Source organism: Lissotriton vulgaris, unplaced genomic scaffold, assembly GCF_964263255.1.
Source record: "Lissotriton vulgaris unplaced genomic scaffold, aLisVul1.2 SCAFFOLD_650, whole genome shotgun sequence".
Taxonomy (NCBI): Eukaryota; Metazoa; Chordata; class Amphibia; order Caudata; family Salamandridae; genus Lissotriton; species Lissotriton vulgaris.
The window spans coordinates 378,506-399,337 of record NW_028245951.1 but is presented as its reverse complement, the minus strand read 5'-3'; the positions used below and the strand labels follow the sequence as shown (position 1 = coordinate 399,337).

At 46.1% G+C, this 20,832-nt stretch overlaps 1 protein-coding gene across 2 annotated transcripts in view; it reads right to left on the bottom strand.

Moving 5' to 3' along the window:
• Positions 1–1,138: 1,138 nt before the first annotated feature.
• Positions 1,139–20,832, bottom strand: part of LOC147666208 (transcription elongation regulator 1-like) — a 377,596-nt gene continuing 357,902 nt past the window's right edge. For both annotated transcript variants that reach the window (XM_086949207.1, XM_086949208.1), the window contains one exon: positions 1,139–4,394. In XM_086949207.1, coding sequence (XP_086805333.1) covers positions 4,193–4,394 — 202 coding nt within the window. In that variant the 3' untranslated portion in view covers positions 1,139–4,192. The remainder of the gene's footprint in view (positions 4,395–20,832) is intronic.

Below are 20,832 nucleotides of genomic sequence, written 5' to 3'. Positions count from 1 at the left end.
CCCGGACACAGCAGACTTCAGCCACACCTTGGGCTCAGCGCTGTAGTTCAGCCCTGCCGAACACTCATGTGGCCTCTAGGATATGATCATTAGACATAGGCATAGGAGGATCCACTAAGGTAACATTACAACACATATGACACGAGCATGTTGTTGTCTTCACTTTGGTCCTGAAGAATCGCGGTAAATATACCACTAGCGAGAAACATGTTGACCACATGCACCACTAGTATCTTCTAGGGTCACACAACATAATAGGTTGACACCTAGGGAACTAGCTTCACCTTTTAACCGTAGCTAGGGGACCCCCAGAATAAAGTCCATTCCGGTACCCCTTGTTACATTTTAGCCACCTTACCATAGGTATACACCTCCCTGCCCACATACCCCCACTTCACCTATAGGCAGTTGGAAAAAAGATCTCCGCCAAAGAGCCCCTCTCTGAGGTGTGCCCGTCGGGGATTGCACCGCCTCCCCGACGAGGAGCAACCGCCGATGATGAAGCATGACACTCCTCGGGGTGTGTGAGGCAAATATATCCAACATAATGGATGCCCCAGGGTATCAGTAATATCCCTCCCCCCTTTGGTCACGCCAGCAAGAATTTCCCTACCTCTTCTTTCTCTAGGAACAGTACAGCAACCCCCCTTCTTTTGGTTTGAACGTTTGAGAAGAGCCATGCACTGTCCTGTACTAAATGCAGACTTTAGGGGCATATTTTCATTCATCTTTGATAAAAACAAATATTTTGTGGACACCTACGAGCTAGAAGTAGGTAGATTATGGTGCAAGTGTTGCAAATTCAGAAATAGATACGAAACACAGTTGCATCACAATTTCAGAGGCCCTACCTATAACTCATGCTCTTCCCCACTCATTCTTTTGTAACTAAATTTTATTAAATCTGGCAAAATAATTTAGAGCAGTGGTAAGCTGTTGTGAAAGTTTGGGTGCTAATAAATCAAACTGGGTTGCAACCATACCTACTGGTCCTGTCACACTATAACCGCATAGATGCACATTTATTTAAAGCTTGACTTGCCGGCCCTATAATTAAGATTTACATAAATGAACGTTATAGGGAGGAAGGTGCTTGACGACATTGTGATGAACATAAACCACTCTTTTCATTCAAACATTTGAAAATAAATTTAGCAGTTTAATAGACTTCAAATGTACAATCGTTAAAAAGCGAACTAGTACATATTTCAAGAGATGCAAGTGTCTTTCATACAAACTGTTCATTTGCCAAGAAGGCAAAGATTAAAGTTGAGAAATTAAGCAATCATATAATTCTTGCAATGTCTGCCACAAAATCACATTTCATGAGGTAACCAATCAGTGAAGCACACTTTGTACATTCTCAAACTCCACACGCACTGGCAAAACCATTAAACATCTAGAGGTGCTGACGACATTTACAATAACTAAAAGATGCTGCAATTAATGTTAAACTATATTGAACCGGTGCACCACTAGGCTGGTCCGGCAGGCAAACCGAGGATTACCATGTTTTTCTACAAAAGAATTTGGACTACTTATTGATGTCAAGTATCCATACCAGCAACATCTCAATCAATAATACATGTCTACAATCCCAAAAGTATTTGGGTTAACATGCTTTATAGCGGAAGCCTTGCCTGGTGCCTGTCACATTTAATGCTAAATGTGTGAACTTGTATTGAGTTGAAGGATACCAAAAGGCATTTCAGAGAGCTCTGATCTATAGAAAGTGCAGACGGAATGTGTTAATCCAAGAACCAAGTATGCATAGCAGGAAATGCAGGAACAATTAGGTCTTGACAAGTTTCTGGAAATCTAAGCTGCCCATTCTAATTAAACAAGGAAAGCAACTCGGCTGCAATGGAAAAAGCCCTAAGTGCCAGGATTCTTCCTTCAGAACTGGCTAGGCCACCTTTGGTGTTTGTCAAATCTAATTTTTGAGATCTACAATCTGGGGATGATAGCTATTTAAGATCCATATCCCATATTAATATGGCTAAACCAAACTATTTAAAAGGCTATGTTGTGGTTAAGAAGAATACATAAAAATATTTTGGTCAAGACATACGAGAGTAGAGGTTTAGCACCAAAAGTTGGCTTAATAATCCTGGACTAACTAACTACTTCACAACTTTTAGGGAAAAGCCTGTATCAATAGCACAATAGTAAGTAAATCTATTTATGCATTTAATCAGAGCAAACCAAGGTCTTAGTGAACCTGGTCATGGCATAGCGTTTTTTCTTTATGCACCTACATGTCATAGGGGCACTTTTGTCTTTACTTTCACCTGAAGACAAAACGATTACTTTAAATCAAAATAAATACTCAAGCGCTTAACTAATTTTACTTGCGCTTAAGTTGTGCCCATTAATGAGGAAAGGAAAACCGAAGTTCACTATCGACTGCCATCTGTTGAAAATAATTGGCGTTTCATTTATTGCTCTTTACAGACTCTAGCTTAGCTTGATTTGCGAATTTGCTTGGATGGTACAAGAAGTTGAAGTTGTTGGGACCTTGCTGCAGCGCAAACAATGCTAATTTCACCCCAATCATTACCAAGTCAGTTAATGACAAAAAGTGATAATTCTGAACATAGACATGTGCAAACAATGACAGGAAATTGCTGTTCCTGCCCTCATTACAATACGGAAATTCAGCATGAAACGTGTATGGGCAAAGTGACCTTTCTTAAGGATTATTTTTTTAAAGACTGCAGCAATTTGCTGTGTAATAAGCATAGAGGAGGGACTTAAGAGTCGTCTACTAAAACCCCAGCCTAAGGATGACCCAACCATCAATCAGATTTAATAAAATAAAAGATAAGTTAATTAGGAAAGCTGTAAAAGCTTCTATTCGGTCAAGAAACCGAAAGAAATGTAGGTACCAAATCTGACCACTATATTCAAAGCCAAATCCACTGGATTAACATAAATGATGTAGGCATATCAACCATAAAACTAACTGTTCCCTGAATGTCATGGCAATAGAAGCACATTAACTACCATATTTAAAAGCAAAATTCCTCCTCTCCCTGTTCAACAAAACGGTCCCATATTTGAGAGCTACACAGGAAACAGACTACTGAAACAATGACGTTTCTTCATCAGGTGGCACTGCAAGTCATATTCAAGTGTGCATGAAGAACACTGGTATAAAATTTTCCAAGCTGTGTATAAAAAAATGTTGGTTTATTGTTGTTCAAATACAGAAACTGAACAATTCCAACGTTTCAAGATTAAACTCTAGAAACACAAGTTCAACATTCAAACAGGAGTATACAGTTGACAAGATTTAGCCTGTGTATTCTAGAAATGAATGAAGACGTCTTCATTGCAAATAAAAATATATTTTTACAGTCGTCCTGGGCCTATTCATCATTGGGTAATCTTCACAGCACATAGCTGAGCTAGAACATTGCAGACAAACCTTCTTAAGAACAAAGCAACCAGCTTTATCGACATGGCGTAGAGGACATTTAAAAGCAGACTTGGGTACCAACTGAAAATGGCACTGAAAGAAAATCATCTTCGACTGTTTTGAAACTTAAAACAGGCACTATTAATTTTAATGTTTCCAATAGTACAGAGTTAACAAAGGTGCGTAAACATCACGGTATTGCGGCATCTTTCAGAGAACATCAGGCAGACCAGCTGTGAAATATTTTCATTCAAAGAGAAGGGGAAAAATGACCCTTTGCAGGAATTTCATGGTCTACCATTTGAAAACGTAGCTCAAATAAAATATCACTGTTTACCACTTCCTTCAGTTGAAACAGGTTGAGCCTTCTTTTCAGATTGTTCAACCGCAAAGGAAAATTCCACAACCGTTTGCTGACTCACCAGTATCATTAATGTTCAGGGTCATTATGGCCGTTTCCTCCATGAAAATTAAAAAAGGGAGAAAAATTCAAACAAATACTACAGGTTACTTCTTTTAAAGGTCACAAGTTAGAATTAAAGATTCCATGTTTGTGACAATCCATGCTACACAAAGAAAGCATAAATATTGTATGAGTTCATTTTTTTGTACAAAGGCCATTCTCTCTTCAGAAATGCTGCTTTTTCCTCTGCTCCTCCGATCAAGGGGGTTTTCATTGACCGTACGTTTGTTATAATGCACATGTAAAAAAACTGACAGGTGGCTCATGCAAGCATTTTTCCACATTTCCATCCACAGCGTCTTTCAGGATTATTTTGTCGACCGCCTGGTGGGTTCAGATGCTGTGGGAGGCGGCGGGGGCCCCCGGCGATCCAGATCGTCCACATATGACACAATTAGTTTGCGCCTTTCCTCAGGCACACAGTCGAGCACCAAATAGCGCTTGTCGTTCTGTAAAACTTTCTCAATGTCTTTTAGATGCTGGTCCGATTCTTGGACTAATTTTTTGGATCTAAATGGGAAAAAGGTAAACAATTTTATAGCAAATCCACTTTTAATTTCTGTAATGCAATCTGTGCTGGATCGTCCTTCATTAAGCTGAGCAAATAATTAAGTTTCTTACTATACATGCTTCAAGGAAACAGGCAAGTGTTGTAAATGTTCACACTGGGAACTTAAATGACGTATCGCATAAGTCAATCAATGATTCATCCTTTGGATCAGTTGATTTCATTTTAATACATACACACTGCATTATGTACAATGTTTAGAGAGGGGGAAACTGCACACATTGCCGCCCATCTCAATAACTATCATTTTATTGAACGTGGAATGGTAAGATATCACTGCCAGCATTCAACACGAGCCCTTCACAGATAACCAATTCTCAACCACATACACCAATGCCAAGCTCACATGGTGTTAAATGTTTAACTGTAGAGCAACTGGCCAAACCTAAGCCAAGTCAACCAAGGTAACATTTTCCAGGCTTAATGTTCATATCATACACAATACTCTCACATGCTTCGTAAACTGCTCCCAAGACCATCACCCAAAGTTTATTCTTCATGTCATGCCCCAGAAAATCTGCAGTAGTTCAAATGTTTTTATATCAAATAAAAAACAACATGCATGAAGAAAATTGTATGCATTAAAGATGCCAATTAAAATATGCAAGTATTTAATACCTTGTTGACTATTACTGGAATTATTTGCGTTTTTGTAATAATCTTTATTACATAAATTTTCCTCATGAAGTCATCACTTGCATCTCCATTATACCATTGCCCCATTGTTGCTTGTAACTTTAGTGTGCCATCTCCTTCTCATGTTTCAACATTAAATAAAATATACACTATCAAATAGAATATTGTCTATTTGACTTCCTTTCTTTATACATACACGCATGCCAGACACCTTACACCTTTTGATCACACTCGTGCCTCCTTATAAATGTTTGACAGACACTAAAATATTGAATCCATATGCACGACGTACACGCTAGAACCACATGACGGATACAAACGCCCAAAGTCACACCATGCAAACACTCCGTGTAAGACAGTCCAAACCAGTAAAAACACACATGATCCCATTTTCAGACTGTACACACTCTTCAAAGACATGCTCCTGACACAAACATTGAGAACACATACTCCTAATTCAATATACACTGTAACCGATACAGCTTATACACCTAATCCATGTGATACAAACTTCTAAATACATATACTCAACATCATGATACACACCTGGCAAATACACCGATAACACTCCTTACTCTTCATGTGCTTGAAAGACGCTCTTCCCACACAGACCTTACAAAGCCCATTCAAGACTTGCACTCCTGACTCCACTTGCAACACACAGATGCATTCTTAATGCCTTACACATATTTGAAAACACACGAGTCTCCATTTTGGTTAATATAAACGTTTGCAAAGAGTATGCATGCATTTGTAAAGCATTTTTTAATAACAGGAGGTATATTGTTCAAGAACATCTGAACACTTAAAAAAACTTTTTAAAACGCAATAGTTTTCTTTATTCTGCTCTTTTGTGATAGTGTGTCTGAACAGTAATGCTTATCAGAGGGTAGTGCTAAGCATTTACTGCACACACAAAGGCAGTAAGTGAGAGACATTCAAAGAAATCAAACAAACATTTTTTTTAAAACACAGATTTGTATATAAATTCAGATACCAAGATCATCGGAATTGGGTAAGTACTTTGAGATAGTCATTTGTACAAGTTTCAAAAGGTCACCCAGTGCAATTTCTGGAGCGGTAATGCTATCCTATGCGGGTAAAACATACTGTATTTGGGCACTTATCAGAGACTTACAGGCCCTTCTCCTTGACTCAAGGAGAGTATGGGGCAAGGTCCAAGGCCACACCAACAGGTCACTTCGGGCGGCACTGGGGCACCCAGGTGCAGAGGTGTGTTTCAGCATTGGGAGTCCTGTTCACTTCAATGGGGAATGGTCTGGTTGTAAAGAGGCAGCAAGCTAGGACTGGGAGGCCAGTCTGGGCGAACCCACAGTGGGGCTCAGTCCTTCAGATGCTTGGGCATGAGGGGACCTCATTGGTCTACTTCTCTGGCTGGGGGGTCTGGTGCAGTGGTGCGGTTAGGTTTTTCCTGCCAGAGGCATTTGCGGTTGAGAGGGCCTGCAAACAGAGGCTGCAGACGGCAACTGGGAGTCCAGTCTGGGCAAACCCAAGTGTGGGATCAGCCTTTGAGGGTCTCAGGACCCGGTTGGAACCATCACCTTCCTCAGACTCTGGCAGTGGGGTGTGGGTGCAGAGGGACTTTGAGGTGTCGGGATGCAGTGGTCAGAGGCTCACTCTGTCTTGGTTCTGAAGAAAAGGGGCAAACAGGACAGCTAGGCCACCCTCAATGTGGGTCTCACTGTCCCTGTAGTCCCTCAACATACAAGTCGATCTTCATTTGTGTTGGTGTCCGGGCTGGACACAAAAGCCTTGGTTGCAGGAAGGGGTCTGGTACCCCAGGTATTGGTACTTTGTGGCTCCAGTCGGTCTTGGCATCCCCACACTTAAGAAGGTCGGTTGCAGCAGCTGCAGGCTGGCAGGGTTGGGCCAAGTCAGTTGTTGCCCCTCGGGTCAGCTATCTTTTTTGTCCACTCCTTTGTGTATGTCAAATCTGAGGTCCTGGCATCAGGGGTGCCATCTAAATACTGTATTTAGGGGTGTTACAGGGGGTGTCAGGTAGTAGCCAAATGGGCTACCCACCTTTAGGTTGACTACACCCTCTATATGACCACTTCCTGTGGGAAGTGGGCATAACCCTAACCCAGAAGACCTAATTCCACCAAAAATCTAAAATCGTACCTTAGAGTGGCAAAATATATGTTGCAGCACTTAGGGACTCTGTGTAGTACCCATTCCCTAGGTACCAGGGATACCACTTACTAGGGTCTAACAGAGGTGCTAAAGGCCTGGTTAACTGAGGATCAATTGACCAGTTACCTTATTTTGGGTAAAAAAAAAACTGGCACTGGGGACCTGGTTAGCAGGAACCCAGCACACTCCAGTCAACGTTTCACCAAATACAAGATAAAAAGTGTGGTGGTGGTGTGGATACATGCACTCTCATGGAATGCTTAAGAAAAGTAGGGTTAACGTTTTTTTCAATTATAATTTCAACAGTAAGAAAATAAATATGCATGCAATATTATAGGAAAGGCCCTTGACTAAAACTGGTAAAGCAATTGAAAGGGCAAATCCATATGAAACTGTAAACGCACAGACAGCGGATCAAAGGAAAACGGTTTTGAAAGTAGAACATTTTAATATTATGAAAAGAACATGTTGGGAGAAGTGGGAAAATGCATGTACGCTCATGGAGCAGAGAGATCTGGGCCTAAATCCATCGTTTTTTTGCACTCCACACCACCCCCAGTTCAGACATGGCCATATGCAAATCAGCCTATGCTCAGACGCGAGTCCTGTGCTCTCCACACCACTGGAGTCAAGCTATCCTGGCTGAAGACGGCTGACATAATAATGAATGGTTGGTGGTATTGCACTCTGTTAATCAGAATAGATCACTTGTACGGTATGTGTGCTGCACTAGATTGGTGCCTGCCAGCACCCTAAATCAATGTATGTAGCCAGGGATCGCGAGATCACAAGGACTCCAGTGCGCATCAACTAAAGGATATATCTTTCAAGATTTTGCATTTAACATAATTTTAATTCCCAAAAATTTTTTTGTAACTTATGTCATTTTAGGTTCAAATGAATAAAGTACAGTTCATTACAATATATATACAATTATTGTCTTTTCTACAGGAACACCTTAACACACGTAATCTATTCTCCAACCAGTTAGTTAGGTAAGATAATTCAAAAACAGCCGCTTCAACATAGACTATTTCTCCAAACGCATCGAAACTAATTAGGTTGAAGACGGCTGACAGCCAGAAACCGGTCCTAGGATGCTTGATTCCGGTCCAGTGAAGACTTGGCTTGGCAGTTCGGGTGGACTGTTCCCATGGGGCACAGGGTCAAGGCTGATTTGCATATGGCCATGTCTGAACTGGGGTGGTGTGGAGTGCAAAAAAACGATGGATTTAGGCCCAGATCTCTCTGCTGGGGTGAATGTATGACATTGTTCTGCATTCTGTCCATCAACTGTTGTTTTTGCATTTGTCACCCCGAGTGGGACGGGTATGCTCAGACGTGAGTCCCGTGCTCTCCACACCACTGGAGTCAAGCTATCCTGGCTGAAGACGGCTGATAGCCAGAAACCAGTCCTAGGATGCTTGATTCTGGTCCAGTGAAGACTTGGCTTGGCAGTTCGGGCTGGATTGTTCCCATGAGGAACAGGGTCAAGGCTGATTTGCATATGGCCATGTCTGAACTGGGGTGGATTGGAGTGCAAAAAAACGATGGATTTAGGCCCAGGTCTCTGTACTGGGGTGCATGTATGACATTGTTCTGCATTCTATCCATCAACTGTTGTTTTTGCAGATAGAATGAGAGCACACGGTTTGGGTTCAAACGATGGAGCCGCTCCTCCTTCCTGGAAGGATGCGGAGGTAGAAAGAAAGTGGGCAAAGAGATGGTCTGCCTGATGTGGAAGGGCGTGACAACCTTTGGCAAGAAAGAATGATAACCCTTTATAGTGCCCAGAGTAGAGCCCTGCTGGGCTAGACAGGAGAAACAAAAACCTCAGAAAGAGGCATAAAGGGGATCCACAGCCTTTGCTGTGCACCATGCCACAAATTTGGTCCATCGGAATGAGTATACTGTTTTAGTGGAGGGACGCCTGGCTGCCATAATGACATTACAGACCTCGGGAGGAAGGTCGAAAGCCATTAACTGTCGCAGCGCAATCTCCACGCATGGAGGTGGAGGCTGGACAGGTTCGGTGGAGGATCGTCCCTTGCTGCTGCGAAAGAAAATCCTCCCGAAGAGGCAGACGGATTGGGGGAATCCATGCTCATACTGAGTAGCTTGAGATACAATACTCTTCGAGCCCAGTCCAGAGCCACCAGAATGACTTGGGCCTGGTCGCGCCTGATCATCTTCAGAACTCTGGGCAGAAGTGGTATAGGCGGAAAGGCGTACAACAGACCGCAGCTCCACTCGTGACGAAAAGCGTCTCCGAGCTAGCGCCGCCTTGGGAATTCCAACGCGCAGAACTAATGACATTGGGCGTTCTCTTTGGTGGTGAACAGATCTAACCAAGGCTCTCCCCACTGCAGAAAGAGACCTTGCGCTGCTTCCGAGTTCAGACGCCATTCGTGATCCATCAAGCACCGGCGGCTGAGTTTGTCCGCCCTGGCGTTCAGAGAACCTGCCAGGTGTTGAACCACCAAGGTAATGCCTTGATGTTCCAGCCATGTCCAGAGGCGCAGAGCCTCTTGACAGAGGGTCCAGGACCCTAACTCGCCCTGTTTGTTGCAATACCACATGGCGGTGGTGTTGTCCGTGAACGCCTGCACTACACTTCCCCGGACAGAGGGAAGGAATGCCTTCAGTGCAAGACGGATCGCCTGCAGCTCCAAAAGGTTGATATGGAGCAGGAACCCTGCCGGAGACCAGAGGCCTATGTTCTCCACCTCTCCCAAGTGGCCCCCCCATCCCAGGAGGGACGCATCCGTCACCACCGTGTGCTCCGGTTGGGTAAGGGAGAGGGATCTGCCATGGACCCAATCGCGATTCGTGAGCCACCACTGCAATTGTCGTGCAGTGCCCTCCGAGATCTGAACATGATCAAACAAGTTGCCCTGATGTTGCGCCCATTGGAACGTCAGGTCCCACTGCAGAGCCTGCATATGCCATCTGGCATGTGTCACCAGCAGGATGCAGGAGGCCATCGGTCCCAGAACCTGGAGGGTCATCCTGACCGAAACCCAGGATAGAGGCTGAAATATCGGATTCATAGCCTGAATATCCCAGACTCGTTGTTCGGGAGGATAAACCCGAAACAACGCCAAATCCAGAACCGCTCTGATGAAGAGGAGCTTCTGAGAGGGACTAAGGTGCGACTTCGGCACGTTGATGGAGAACCCCAGCAAGTGCAGGAGGTCAGCCGTAGACTGAAGGTGGTGGACGACTACCTGGGACGAGCCCGCCTTCAACAACCAGTCGTCGAGGTAGGGGAAGACTGATACCCCGGACTTGCGCAGATGAGCCGCAACCACTGCCATCACCTTCGTGAACACCGGAGGGGCACTGGTAAGGCCAAAAGGGAGCATGGCAAACTGAAAATGCTCCCAGCCTACCGTTAACCACAGGTAGTTCCGGTGGACCGGCAGGACGGGGATGTAAAAATAAGCGTCCTGCAAGTCCAACACCACCATCCAGTCTCCAGGGTTGATAGCAGTCAGGACCTGAGCCAAAGTTAGCTTCTTGAACTTCTCCTTCCAGAGGAAGCGACTGCCGACCTGTAGGTCCAAGATGGGGCGCAACACCCACTTGTCCTTCTTGGGGACCAGAAAGTAGTTGAAATAACAACTACTCCATACTTCCTGCCCGGGAAAGCACTGGATGGCCCCCTTGGCCAGGAGGGCTGTGACTTCCTGTTGGAGAAGAACCAAATGAACCCCTGACATGCGGAGGCACCGAGGTGGCATGGCTGGAGGGGAGGACTGAAAGGGAAGGGAGTAACCTTGGCAGATTAACCTCAGCGCCCACTTATCCAATGTAATTTCGCTGCTGTGGGGGAGGTGGTGGCGAATCCTGCCACCCACAGGCGTCAGGTGCTCCCCGAAGCTCAGATTAGGAAGGTTTGGAGGTGGAAGCAGCGAGGTGGAGGTGGACGGACCAGCACGCTGGTTCCCCGCCCCGCCCCTGCGGAAACTGCGATCACAGCCGCGCTGAGGCTGGTTCTTTACAGGCTTTGTGGATGGTGTGCCTGGGTGCCTCTACCTTGGCCACGAAAGGAACGAAAACCAGGAGCGGCCGGGTTCTCAGTCGAAAGACCTAAGGACTTGGCCGTAGCCCGCGAGTCCTTAAAGTGCTCCAGGGCACCGTCAGCCTTGTCGCCAAACAGGCGGGTGCCATCAAAAGGTATGTCCATGAGTGAGCTCTGGACATCGGGTGATAACCCAGTCAAACGCAACCAAGCGTGGCGCCGCAATGCCACATTCGTAGAAACCGCCAAGCCCAATGAGTCAGCGGTGTCCAACCCACACCGAATGGCGAACTTAGCCGCATCCTCACCCTCCGAAATCGCCTGAGAAAGGATAGCCTGCACCTCCTCAGGACACTGAGGCAACACCTGCGCAATGGCATACCACACCGTGTGGGAGTAGCGGCCCAACAAGCAGGCAGTATTCACCGACCGCAGCCCCAAGCTGGCTGAAGAGAACAACCGCTTCCAAAACTGCACCAGCCTTTTAGAGTCCTTATCCGGCGGGGCCATGGGAAAGGCACTCAGACGCCGAGGCCTGAATGACCAGGTTCTCAGGCGTAGGGTGAGTGATCAAGAAGGCGGGGTCACCGGGCGCCGGTCGGTGGCACCTGGCAACGTTTTTATCCAGCAGGGCCCCAGTGGCTGGCCTCGACCAAGTGCCCAAGAGGACCTCTGTAAGGGCGCCATTGAAGGGAAGCAACGGATCCTAAGTAGACGCCATCTGGAGCACTTCTGGAGGTTGGTCTTGAGGGCCACTGTGGGGAGGTCAAGGTTGAGGGCCTCAGCAGCCCAACGGAGTACCATTATGTAGGAGGCACTTTCCTCCATCATAGCTGGGGGAAGAGGCGAATCCCAGATCGGAGGAGACATCTAGGTCGCCCGAATACTCCAAGTCGTCCACCCAATCTTGCTCGGAGTCACATTGCTGGGCAAGAGGGTCCTCTGACCCTTCCCAGTCTTTGTCCGCACCTGGCGTAGAGGGGGCCGGTCGCGGGAGCAGAGCCAGAGCAGGGACGAACGGCACAGGGACGTAGGAGAGCGAACATGCTTCTTCGACTTCTTTTTATGGAGTCGCTTACGGAACGTGAAGGGTAAGACTTGGAGCCCGAGAAGCGATGGTTCCGGTCCAGGGAACGGCCCCTAGACCCGGAGCGGCGGCGTGACGAATGCTGGACCTCCAGCAATTTCCTACGCCGCTCCCGCAACGCCTTGGGGGCCAAGGCTCGACAGTCCAGAGATTCGTTGTTGTTCTCCAAGCAGCAGAGGCAAACATCGTGGGGGTCCGCCACCGACATATTACGGCGGCAGGCCCCACAATACTTAATGCCGGGCATCCCTACGCGCACCAGGAGAAACAAAAAAAAAAAAAGGGGGGGGGGGGGGGGGGAGATGAGACAAAAGTCTCAAAATCGCAGTCAAAAAGTGACTATGGTACATGCTCAATCCGGATCTGCGCTTACTGGCGCGGAAAAATAAAGAACTGACGTCAGCGCGCATGGGTGGTGCCCAAGTACTCTCTGTGACGTCATCTCGGTGCTTACGATGCCAGTGACGGACGAGGAGCCGCAGGACGCCACCTACTGACGCGCAGGGGTACTGCTAAGCAAAACTTTCAGGATCCAGTCTGACGCCTGGGGATATTCTAAGGTAAGGAATCTATCACTAAGGTATCTCTTTCAGATCCATACCGCGGGACGCCACCTGTACTAGGAACACATGAACTCTGTCCTTCACCAACAGGACATCAGCAGCAGTACCTGAAACTTATTCCTAAACTTTGGACATAATTAAGAATACTCTTTAAGAAATTACTTTACACAAGGATCACAGAGTCTTTTTTCTCAAATTAGAGGATTTCACCAGCTCGTCTTACAAATAAAATACAGGCAAACTACAGATGCAGTTATATAGTATGTCCATTTAACAAGGAATTTAAATACAGCCCCGAAAACGTCAGCGAGGACAAAACACGTTGGCTGTAAAGAATTTTCAAGAAAGTACATTTAAAGGATACTGTGTATTGTAAAGAATATGTATTGTGTGTGATGATCATTTGTGAGAATTTTGCGGCACTCTTGCTCAATACAAGTAGCATATTTCGGTTAATTTGGGGTGTTGAACCTCTAAAGATTGATAGTCCAAATAGATGCACATCCTCACTATCAGAGGGAATGATGATTTGGCCTGGTTGCCAGTTCTCAAAAACAGCACTCAAAGGTGCAACAGAGAAGTTGGAAACTGGACCACAAAGGTAGATGTCACTTAAAAGCTCTTCCACAGGACGGTAGACAATACAGTAGAGCAAGAAAAGTGATTAGGTATCCAAAGATAGAGGTCTACTGAGTGGGCGATTTCAAAGTCTGAAATTAATGATCACATTTGCTTAGGGTGGAGTGTGACCGACAAAGGAGAGCCCAGGGGAGGAGGTGGTGGTTTTTCTGTGAGTGGCAGAAGATGTTTCACTAGCGTTAAGGCAGAAAGACTGGCCAGTACCAATCCAGGTTGCCAAGATTATCTTCAACTCCTACATCATCTTTCTGCTGATTAAATAGAACCTCTTTTGAGACTGGTGCATAACCCTAGTCTGCATGCATGCTGGGTGATTGCAGAGTGATCTCGTACCAATGGCAGCATACACAAAACTGATGTGAACTGTATGACTATTCTCCAGGCATGCAACGCAGAAACCATGTGCTTCAGTTATTGTAAATGGCAGATGACAAAACACTTATAATTTAAAGCCAGAGCACTGCAACATAAAACAACATAGCTAAAAAAAGTAGATACAAAAAAAATAGTCTAGAAAAAGTATTTAAAGGTGATTGAAAAATGGGGTTTCTCAAAAGAAAATCGGAGAATGTAAAAAGCAGGGCCCAATCCAGATTGATTGGCAGAAAAAACATGAAACAGAGGACATGCTGCGTAGATATGCATATGTGGAGGCAGGGAGACCTATACGTTGATAACGTGAGTAGGCCAAGGAAGAGAAATGTCCTGTTTAGTGGGAAAGGCAAAGGTCTTGAAGCAAAGTATTTTACAGTCAGAACTCATTGTAGGTATTTCCTTGCCCTTCGGTGAGGCCGAAGGGGAGCACAGTAAACTAAAGTGCTTGTGGCCTACCGTGAACCGCAGGTAGCGCCGGTGGGACGGCGGTACGGGGATCTGGAAATATGCGTCCTGCAAGTCCAATGCCACCATTCAGTCTCCAGGGTCTAGAGCAGCCAGGACCTGAGCTAAAGTCAACATCTTGAATTTCTCCTTCCGGAGGAAGCCGTTGACGCTCCGGAGGTCTCCTTTGCCCTGCTTGGGTACCAGAAAGTAGTGGGAGTAGCAACCACGTCCTACTTCTGGCCCAGGAACGCGCTCGATGCCCCCTTGGCCAAGAGGGCCATAACTTCCTCCTGCAGAAGGTGCAAGTGATCCCCCGACATGCGGTGGTACTGCAGTGGCATGGCTGAAGGGGTCGCCTCGAAGGGGAGTGAGTGACCCCTTCGGACGATTTGCAGCACCCACCTGTCCGAAGTGATGGCACGTCAGTTGAGGAGGTGATGGCGGACCCTGCCCCCCCACTGGCATCGAATGGGCCTGAAAGCTTGGATTAGGAAGGCTTTGAGGTAGATGCTGCGGAAGTGGATGTGAACTTACCTTGCTGCTGTCCCCATGCACCCCCACGGCGGTTACCACGTCGGCGTTGAGGTTGGTTCTGCGGCCTGTGGCTGGACGGACATGCAGGGGCACCCCTTCCTTGGCCACGAAAGGGGCGAAAAGCAGAAATCTGCTGGCGCTGGCCCAACAGGCCCAAGGACTTGGCCGTAGCCCTGGAGTCCTTGAAACGCTCAAGCGCACTGTCTGCTTTGTCACCAAAGAGGCGACGGCCATCGAAGGGCATGTCCATGAGCGTGGACTGGACATCCCCCGAAAAATTGGCAGACCTCAGCCAGGCGTGGCGACGGATCGCCACCGTCGTGTACATCGCTCTGCCCAGCGAGTCCGTGGTATCAAGTCCACATCTGATGGAATAACGTGCTAAATCCCGCCCCTCAGCAAGTGCTTGGGCGAGCCGTGCCTGGGCCTCCTCCGGACACTGGGGCAACACGTCCGCAACCGTGTCCCACAAAGAGTGGGTATAACGGCCCAAAAGGCAAGCGGTGTTGATTGACCGCAACCCCAAACTCAATGAGGAGAACAGTTTCTTTCCGAACTGATCAAACCTTTTGGATTCCCGATCTGGAGGAGAAGTCGGGAACGTGGTCTGGGATGTAGAGACCTGGATCACCAGGCTCTCAGGGGTGGGGTGAACGGACCAAAAGCAGGCATCGCCCGTAGCCGGGCGGTGGCGTCGGGCCACGTTCCAATCCACAGGGGGCACTGTGGAGGGCTTGGACCAAGTGCCCATCAGAACGTCCATGAGGGCTTCATTAAACGGCAGCAGAGGCTCTGAAGAGCTTACTGGCGGCTGAAGTACCTTGGTGAGGAGATTAGTCCTCACAGCCGCAGCAGGGAGCTCAAGAGCCAAGACCTTAGCTGTCCTGCGCAACACCACACCATATGTAGCACCCTCCTCCGTAGCCACGGAGAGAGGAGAGATTAATCCAGTGTCAGGAGAGGTATCCAGACCACTGGCCTCCCCTAGCTCATCTGCCCAGTCTAGACTTAACTGGCACTGTTCTGCCAGAGGGTCTTCAGACCTCTCCCAGTCCTCCCCTTCATCCGTGACCTGATAAACAGGCAAAAATGACGGAGCCGGGTCATAGGTGTATGGGTCACCAACCGACGCAGAGTCGAGCGGCGCCGTTCCGACGCCGGACCAGGCCGGGGGCTAAAACAGGCGGCCTCGTCGTCCTAAGACGGCGCCGGGAGTGACACCAATGGGGTCGGCGCCGGCGGAGGAGTCGTAAGGTCGGCCGGCATCGACGGGATCCAGGCCTAGTTCCCCCAGGACCCTGCGGTGCCGGGACCGGAGCGGCTGGCCCTCTAGGGTCCGAAGTCAGGTCTGTGGGGCCCGAAGGCGTGCCGGCAGGCCTCAACGGAGGGAAGTGAGTCCTCATGGTCACAAGGAAGTCACATATCTCCTCTGGCGTTGCATGCAGTCCAGGGGCCGGAGGGTATGGGACCGGATGGAAGCCCGAGGCTCTAGTGGAGCCGCGCGGGTGGTTTTACCGAACCCTCAGCCGCATTGCGCGACCGGTGAGGGGAGTCACAAGAGCGATGTCGCCTCTTCGACGACTTCTTCCTCGACTTATCGGAGGACTTTGAGCCCGATGAGTGGTGATGGCTCGATGAGTGGTGATGGCTCGACAAGCGTCGATGGCTGCGGCTCCGCACCAGGTCCCTCGACTTCCTCCTCGACCGGGACCTCGAGCGGCGCGGAGCAGACTAGCGGATCTCGAGGAGCTTGCGGGACCGCTCCTGCCTTCTAGGTCAAGGCCCGGCAGTCAGGACACGACTTGTCGTCGTGGTCGGCCCCGAGGCAGTAGAGACACCAGCGGTGGCGGTCGGTCACCGACATCAGGCGTCGAACGGCTTAAACCCAGGCATCACCACAGGCACCAGGAGTCTGTATTGACTCGCAAAGTATAGCCAAAATAGGCCAAAAAGTTAGTCAAAGTGTGACTAGGGTACTAGCTTTTCCCAGATCTGCGCTTGCTGGTGCGGAAAAAAGAAGAGAACTGACGTCAGCGCGCGAGGACGGCGTCCTAAGTACTCAAACTACGTCATTCCGGCGATCACAACGCCGCAGACGACGCCTACCGACGCGCAAGGGTACTGCTGACGAAAAACTTTACGGATCAAGTCTGACGCTTGGGGATATTCTAAGGTATGGAATCTAACACTAACCTGTTTCTTTCAGATAGTACTTGCATGTAACCACCCTTACAGCTAATAGTGCTGCAGATTCTGTGCTATGCACATTCTTGCCATCTAGTGCTGAGGTGATTCATGATACTCACAATGGCCGAGTAAACAAACTCCGCTTCAGTTTGTGGTTTTCCACAAAATGTGTGTATGAGTAGAAAAACAATGTAGTAGTGTGTACTGCGAAACAATCATTTTAAAAGTAATGGCATACGTCACGTGATGGTAAGGATCTCCCAACGGGACAACAATTAGTCCAGAACTTGGAGGTAAACACTGAGCTCCTGAACCCGAGAGGAAGGAGTATGTGGTTGATCACCTGTGGCGTGAGAAGAAAGTTACTTACTTGTAACTGTAGTTCTCCAGTATTGGTATCTTTCAGAGATTCGCATGCTTGAGAGCAGTACAATGTTAAACCTAGCCTAGAAATGCTAGGGAACATTATCTTTGGTTCTTTTTAAATAATGTGGATACATTTCTAAACTCCAGCCAAACCGGCTGCAGCACCCTGTTGCAGACTCACCCTCAGTGGCTTTGTTCCCTCAGATTTTCAAGCACCAGTGTGAACATGTGGTAACATCAATGATAGGGTGAACCTCTCAGGTGAGAAGGGTGGGTTGCATGTGATTCTAATAAAGAAACCAATACTAGAGAACTAGTTACATGTAAGAAACATATTAGCTTCTTGAGTATCGTATGCTAGCAAAAAATTATATACATATACACACACACACACACACACACACACACACACACACACACACACATTTATAAATAGATATATATATATATATTTGAACATGTATGAGTCAACAGTGGGTGTGGGATAGAAATTAGAATGGGAGCTCACTTTATAGGAATAGAGTAATATTGCGTGCCTCACAGCTGCATCTTTTAGCACTGTCAAATGGAAGCAGTAGTTCAGTATAAACATGGGTCTATTCTTCCACATTGCTGCTCTACAATAACAAACAAATCTGTGGTGGTCGACATACTCCTTGTAGAATGTGCTTGTACTTTAGGTCCTCCTTCCTTTTAGATGACAGGATTTTATGGCTGTAGAAATCCAATGTGCTATACCTTGCTTGGAAAGTGGGAAAACTTTTCTAGGAGCAATATAGGCTATTGTAGTTAATCTGATTTACGAAATTACTTTGTTCTGTGCTGGTACAATTTCAAACATCTTGACATGTAAAGAACGCAATGGCCTTTCTGCTATATCTTAGATTTTGAGAGAATGTCTTCAAGAGAATCGGCTCATTTAAACAAAATTCTGATGGAACCTGCTGAATGAATTTCAAATTGTTTCTTAGAATTACTCAATCACTCATGAACTGCAGAAATGCCTATTCAATGGTGAATGCTTGTATTTCGCTACCTCGCCCTGCTGACGTAAATGCTAATAAAAATGCCACTTTACAAGAAAGAAATTTTAGTTTTGCTTTGTGAATAGGTTCAAATGGCATTCTCATCAACTGCGGGAGAACTGTATTCAACTGCCAGAGGGTAGGATGCTTAATTCGAGGTTTAAACTCCAAAAAGTCCTTTGAGAAACTCTTTAATAAGCCTGTTGGACTATAGTGATAGTGCCCCAGAAGATCTTCTGAAACGGGATATAGCAGCTAAATGTACTTTAACAGCAGCATAAGCAAGACCCATTTGAGGTAGATGCAACAGAAGGTAGTACCTCTTCTGGTGTAGATGTTATGGGATGTATTTTTGATTTTGGACACCAGAAACAAATACTTTCATCTGAATCCATAAGTTTTGTTTGTACTATCCACTCTGGCTAGAATTTCTTTACAATTGTTTAAATGTGCAAATTCATTGTGTTCAGGAGTAAACCTTACAAGTGAAAGGATTTTGGATTTGAATGAAGTACCTTGGCTCGGATCATAATCAGTAGATGAGAAATCCGTTGTAGTTTGATGTGACATTTCTCTGACAGGAGTAATAGCTCTGTGAACCTTTATAAAGCAACTTTGAAGCTAGGAGAATTATTCACTATGGTTCCCTCATCATTTTGCTGAGAAGACTTAGCAGTAAAGGTATCGGGGAACAAAAGTGTAGGCAAAAATTCATGATCATGCTATGGAAAACACAATCTCCCATGAGTCTGGTTGTGGATGCCAGCTTATGTAAAACCGGCATCTCCGATTTTGAGGAGTGGCAAACCGGTTTAGATTGCGATTTGTCTCATTGGACAACATTTTTTGTCAAGTATCTTTTGGCTGATTTACCATTTGTGGCAGTTGTACTCATTTTGCTCGATGTGTCCGATAGAAAATGGTGCCTCCCAGGCACATGTTCTGTTTTGAGTTACTGTCCATGCATACAGGCATTGTCGATCCTTTTGTTCTTGGAAGGAAGGCCTGCAAACTTCAAGCTACGTTTTTAAATTCCATGCAGTCTTAGTTGATGTGACTAATTTGCATTGATTTCCAAATCTTGTAAATGAGCTCTCCACCCTTCTAGAGAAGCATCACAAAATGCAGGATCTGAAGCATGAAAGTCAAACCTGTCAACAACTTTGTACTTGGATCTACCAAGGAAGTGCTGTTTTCAGCTCTGGAGTGATTTGAATTATATTCTCAAAAGATCCTGGAGTCTGGATCCATTATTTGTTTAGTTCTTATTGAAATTGTTGCTTTCAAAAAGTAGCAGAATGGGACAAAAAAACTGCACGAAGGAATCATTCCTAATAGCGATTTGAATACGCAAACAAACAGATTCTCTGTAATGTACTTTGCAAATGTATTTACGTGGCTCACCTTCTGCATGTTTTGTATACCATATATTTTACAGTATCTAGGGTAGCACTCAGGAACGTTCTTTTTCTGGATGGTCGAAGGACGGATTTTTGTGGATTCAGAGTACAGCCTAATTTGTTGAAAACTTTTAGACAAGCTCTCGTTGATTTATTTTCCATCTGGTGAGAAGGCCTTTTTATTAAACATTCGTCTATGTAAGACTTGGTGTCCTTTTTGTCTTAGGAATTCAGATACTGGGGCAAGGCATTATGTACAAATACTGGGAGCTGGTTTTAGTCCAAATGGAAGAACTTTGAACTGATAATGGCTGCCGTCTACTACGAATCATAAGAATGTGTGGTGTTTTGGATGAATTAGAATATGGAAGTAGGCATCCTGGGCATCTAATGTGGTCATGTAATTGCCATGATTGAGTAGTTGATGGATGAGTCTTGAATCCTAACCAAGCACAACGATTGCTTCCTTAAATATTTGTTTAGCTTTTGAAAAATCAAGAACGGGTCTCCATTCCTCTGACTTTTTTCTCATCAATAAGAAACTGGAGTAGAAACCCGTTTCTTTCTGGTTGCAAGGGACTCTTTCTATGGCTCCTTTGCTGCCCATTGTTTGAATTTCCTATTTCAAAAGATGGAGATATTTTTTTCAAGATGGAGTTGGGGCAGTTTTTTTATAAAATCCTATGTATGACCATAGGTAATCAGGTCCCAAAAGGTCTGTTGCTACTGATCTCAATTTTGGTAGGTAATTTTAAATTTGTCACGAGAAATGTAGAGGAGAACGATTTTGTAACCAGCGCCTTTACCCAGTCAGGGTCTTCTTCCTAAATATTTACCCAGCATGCCTCGATGACCTTCCGCCCTTCTACTCTTTTGAACCTTTTCATAGATTTTGAATAATGCTTTAAGCTTTTGGACCCATAATAACAATCTCCCTTCTCTG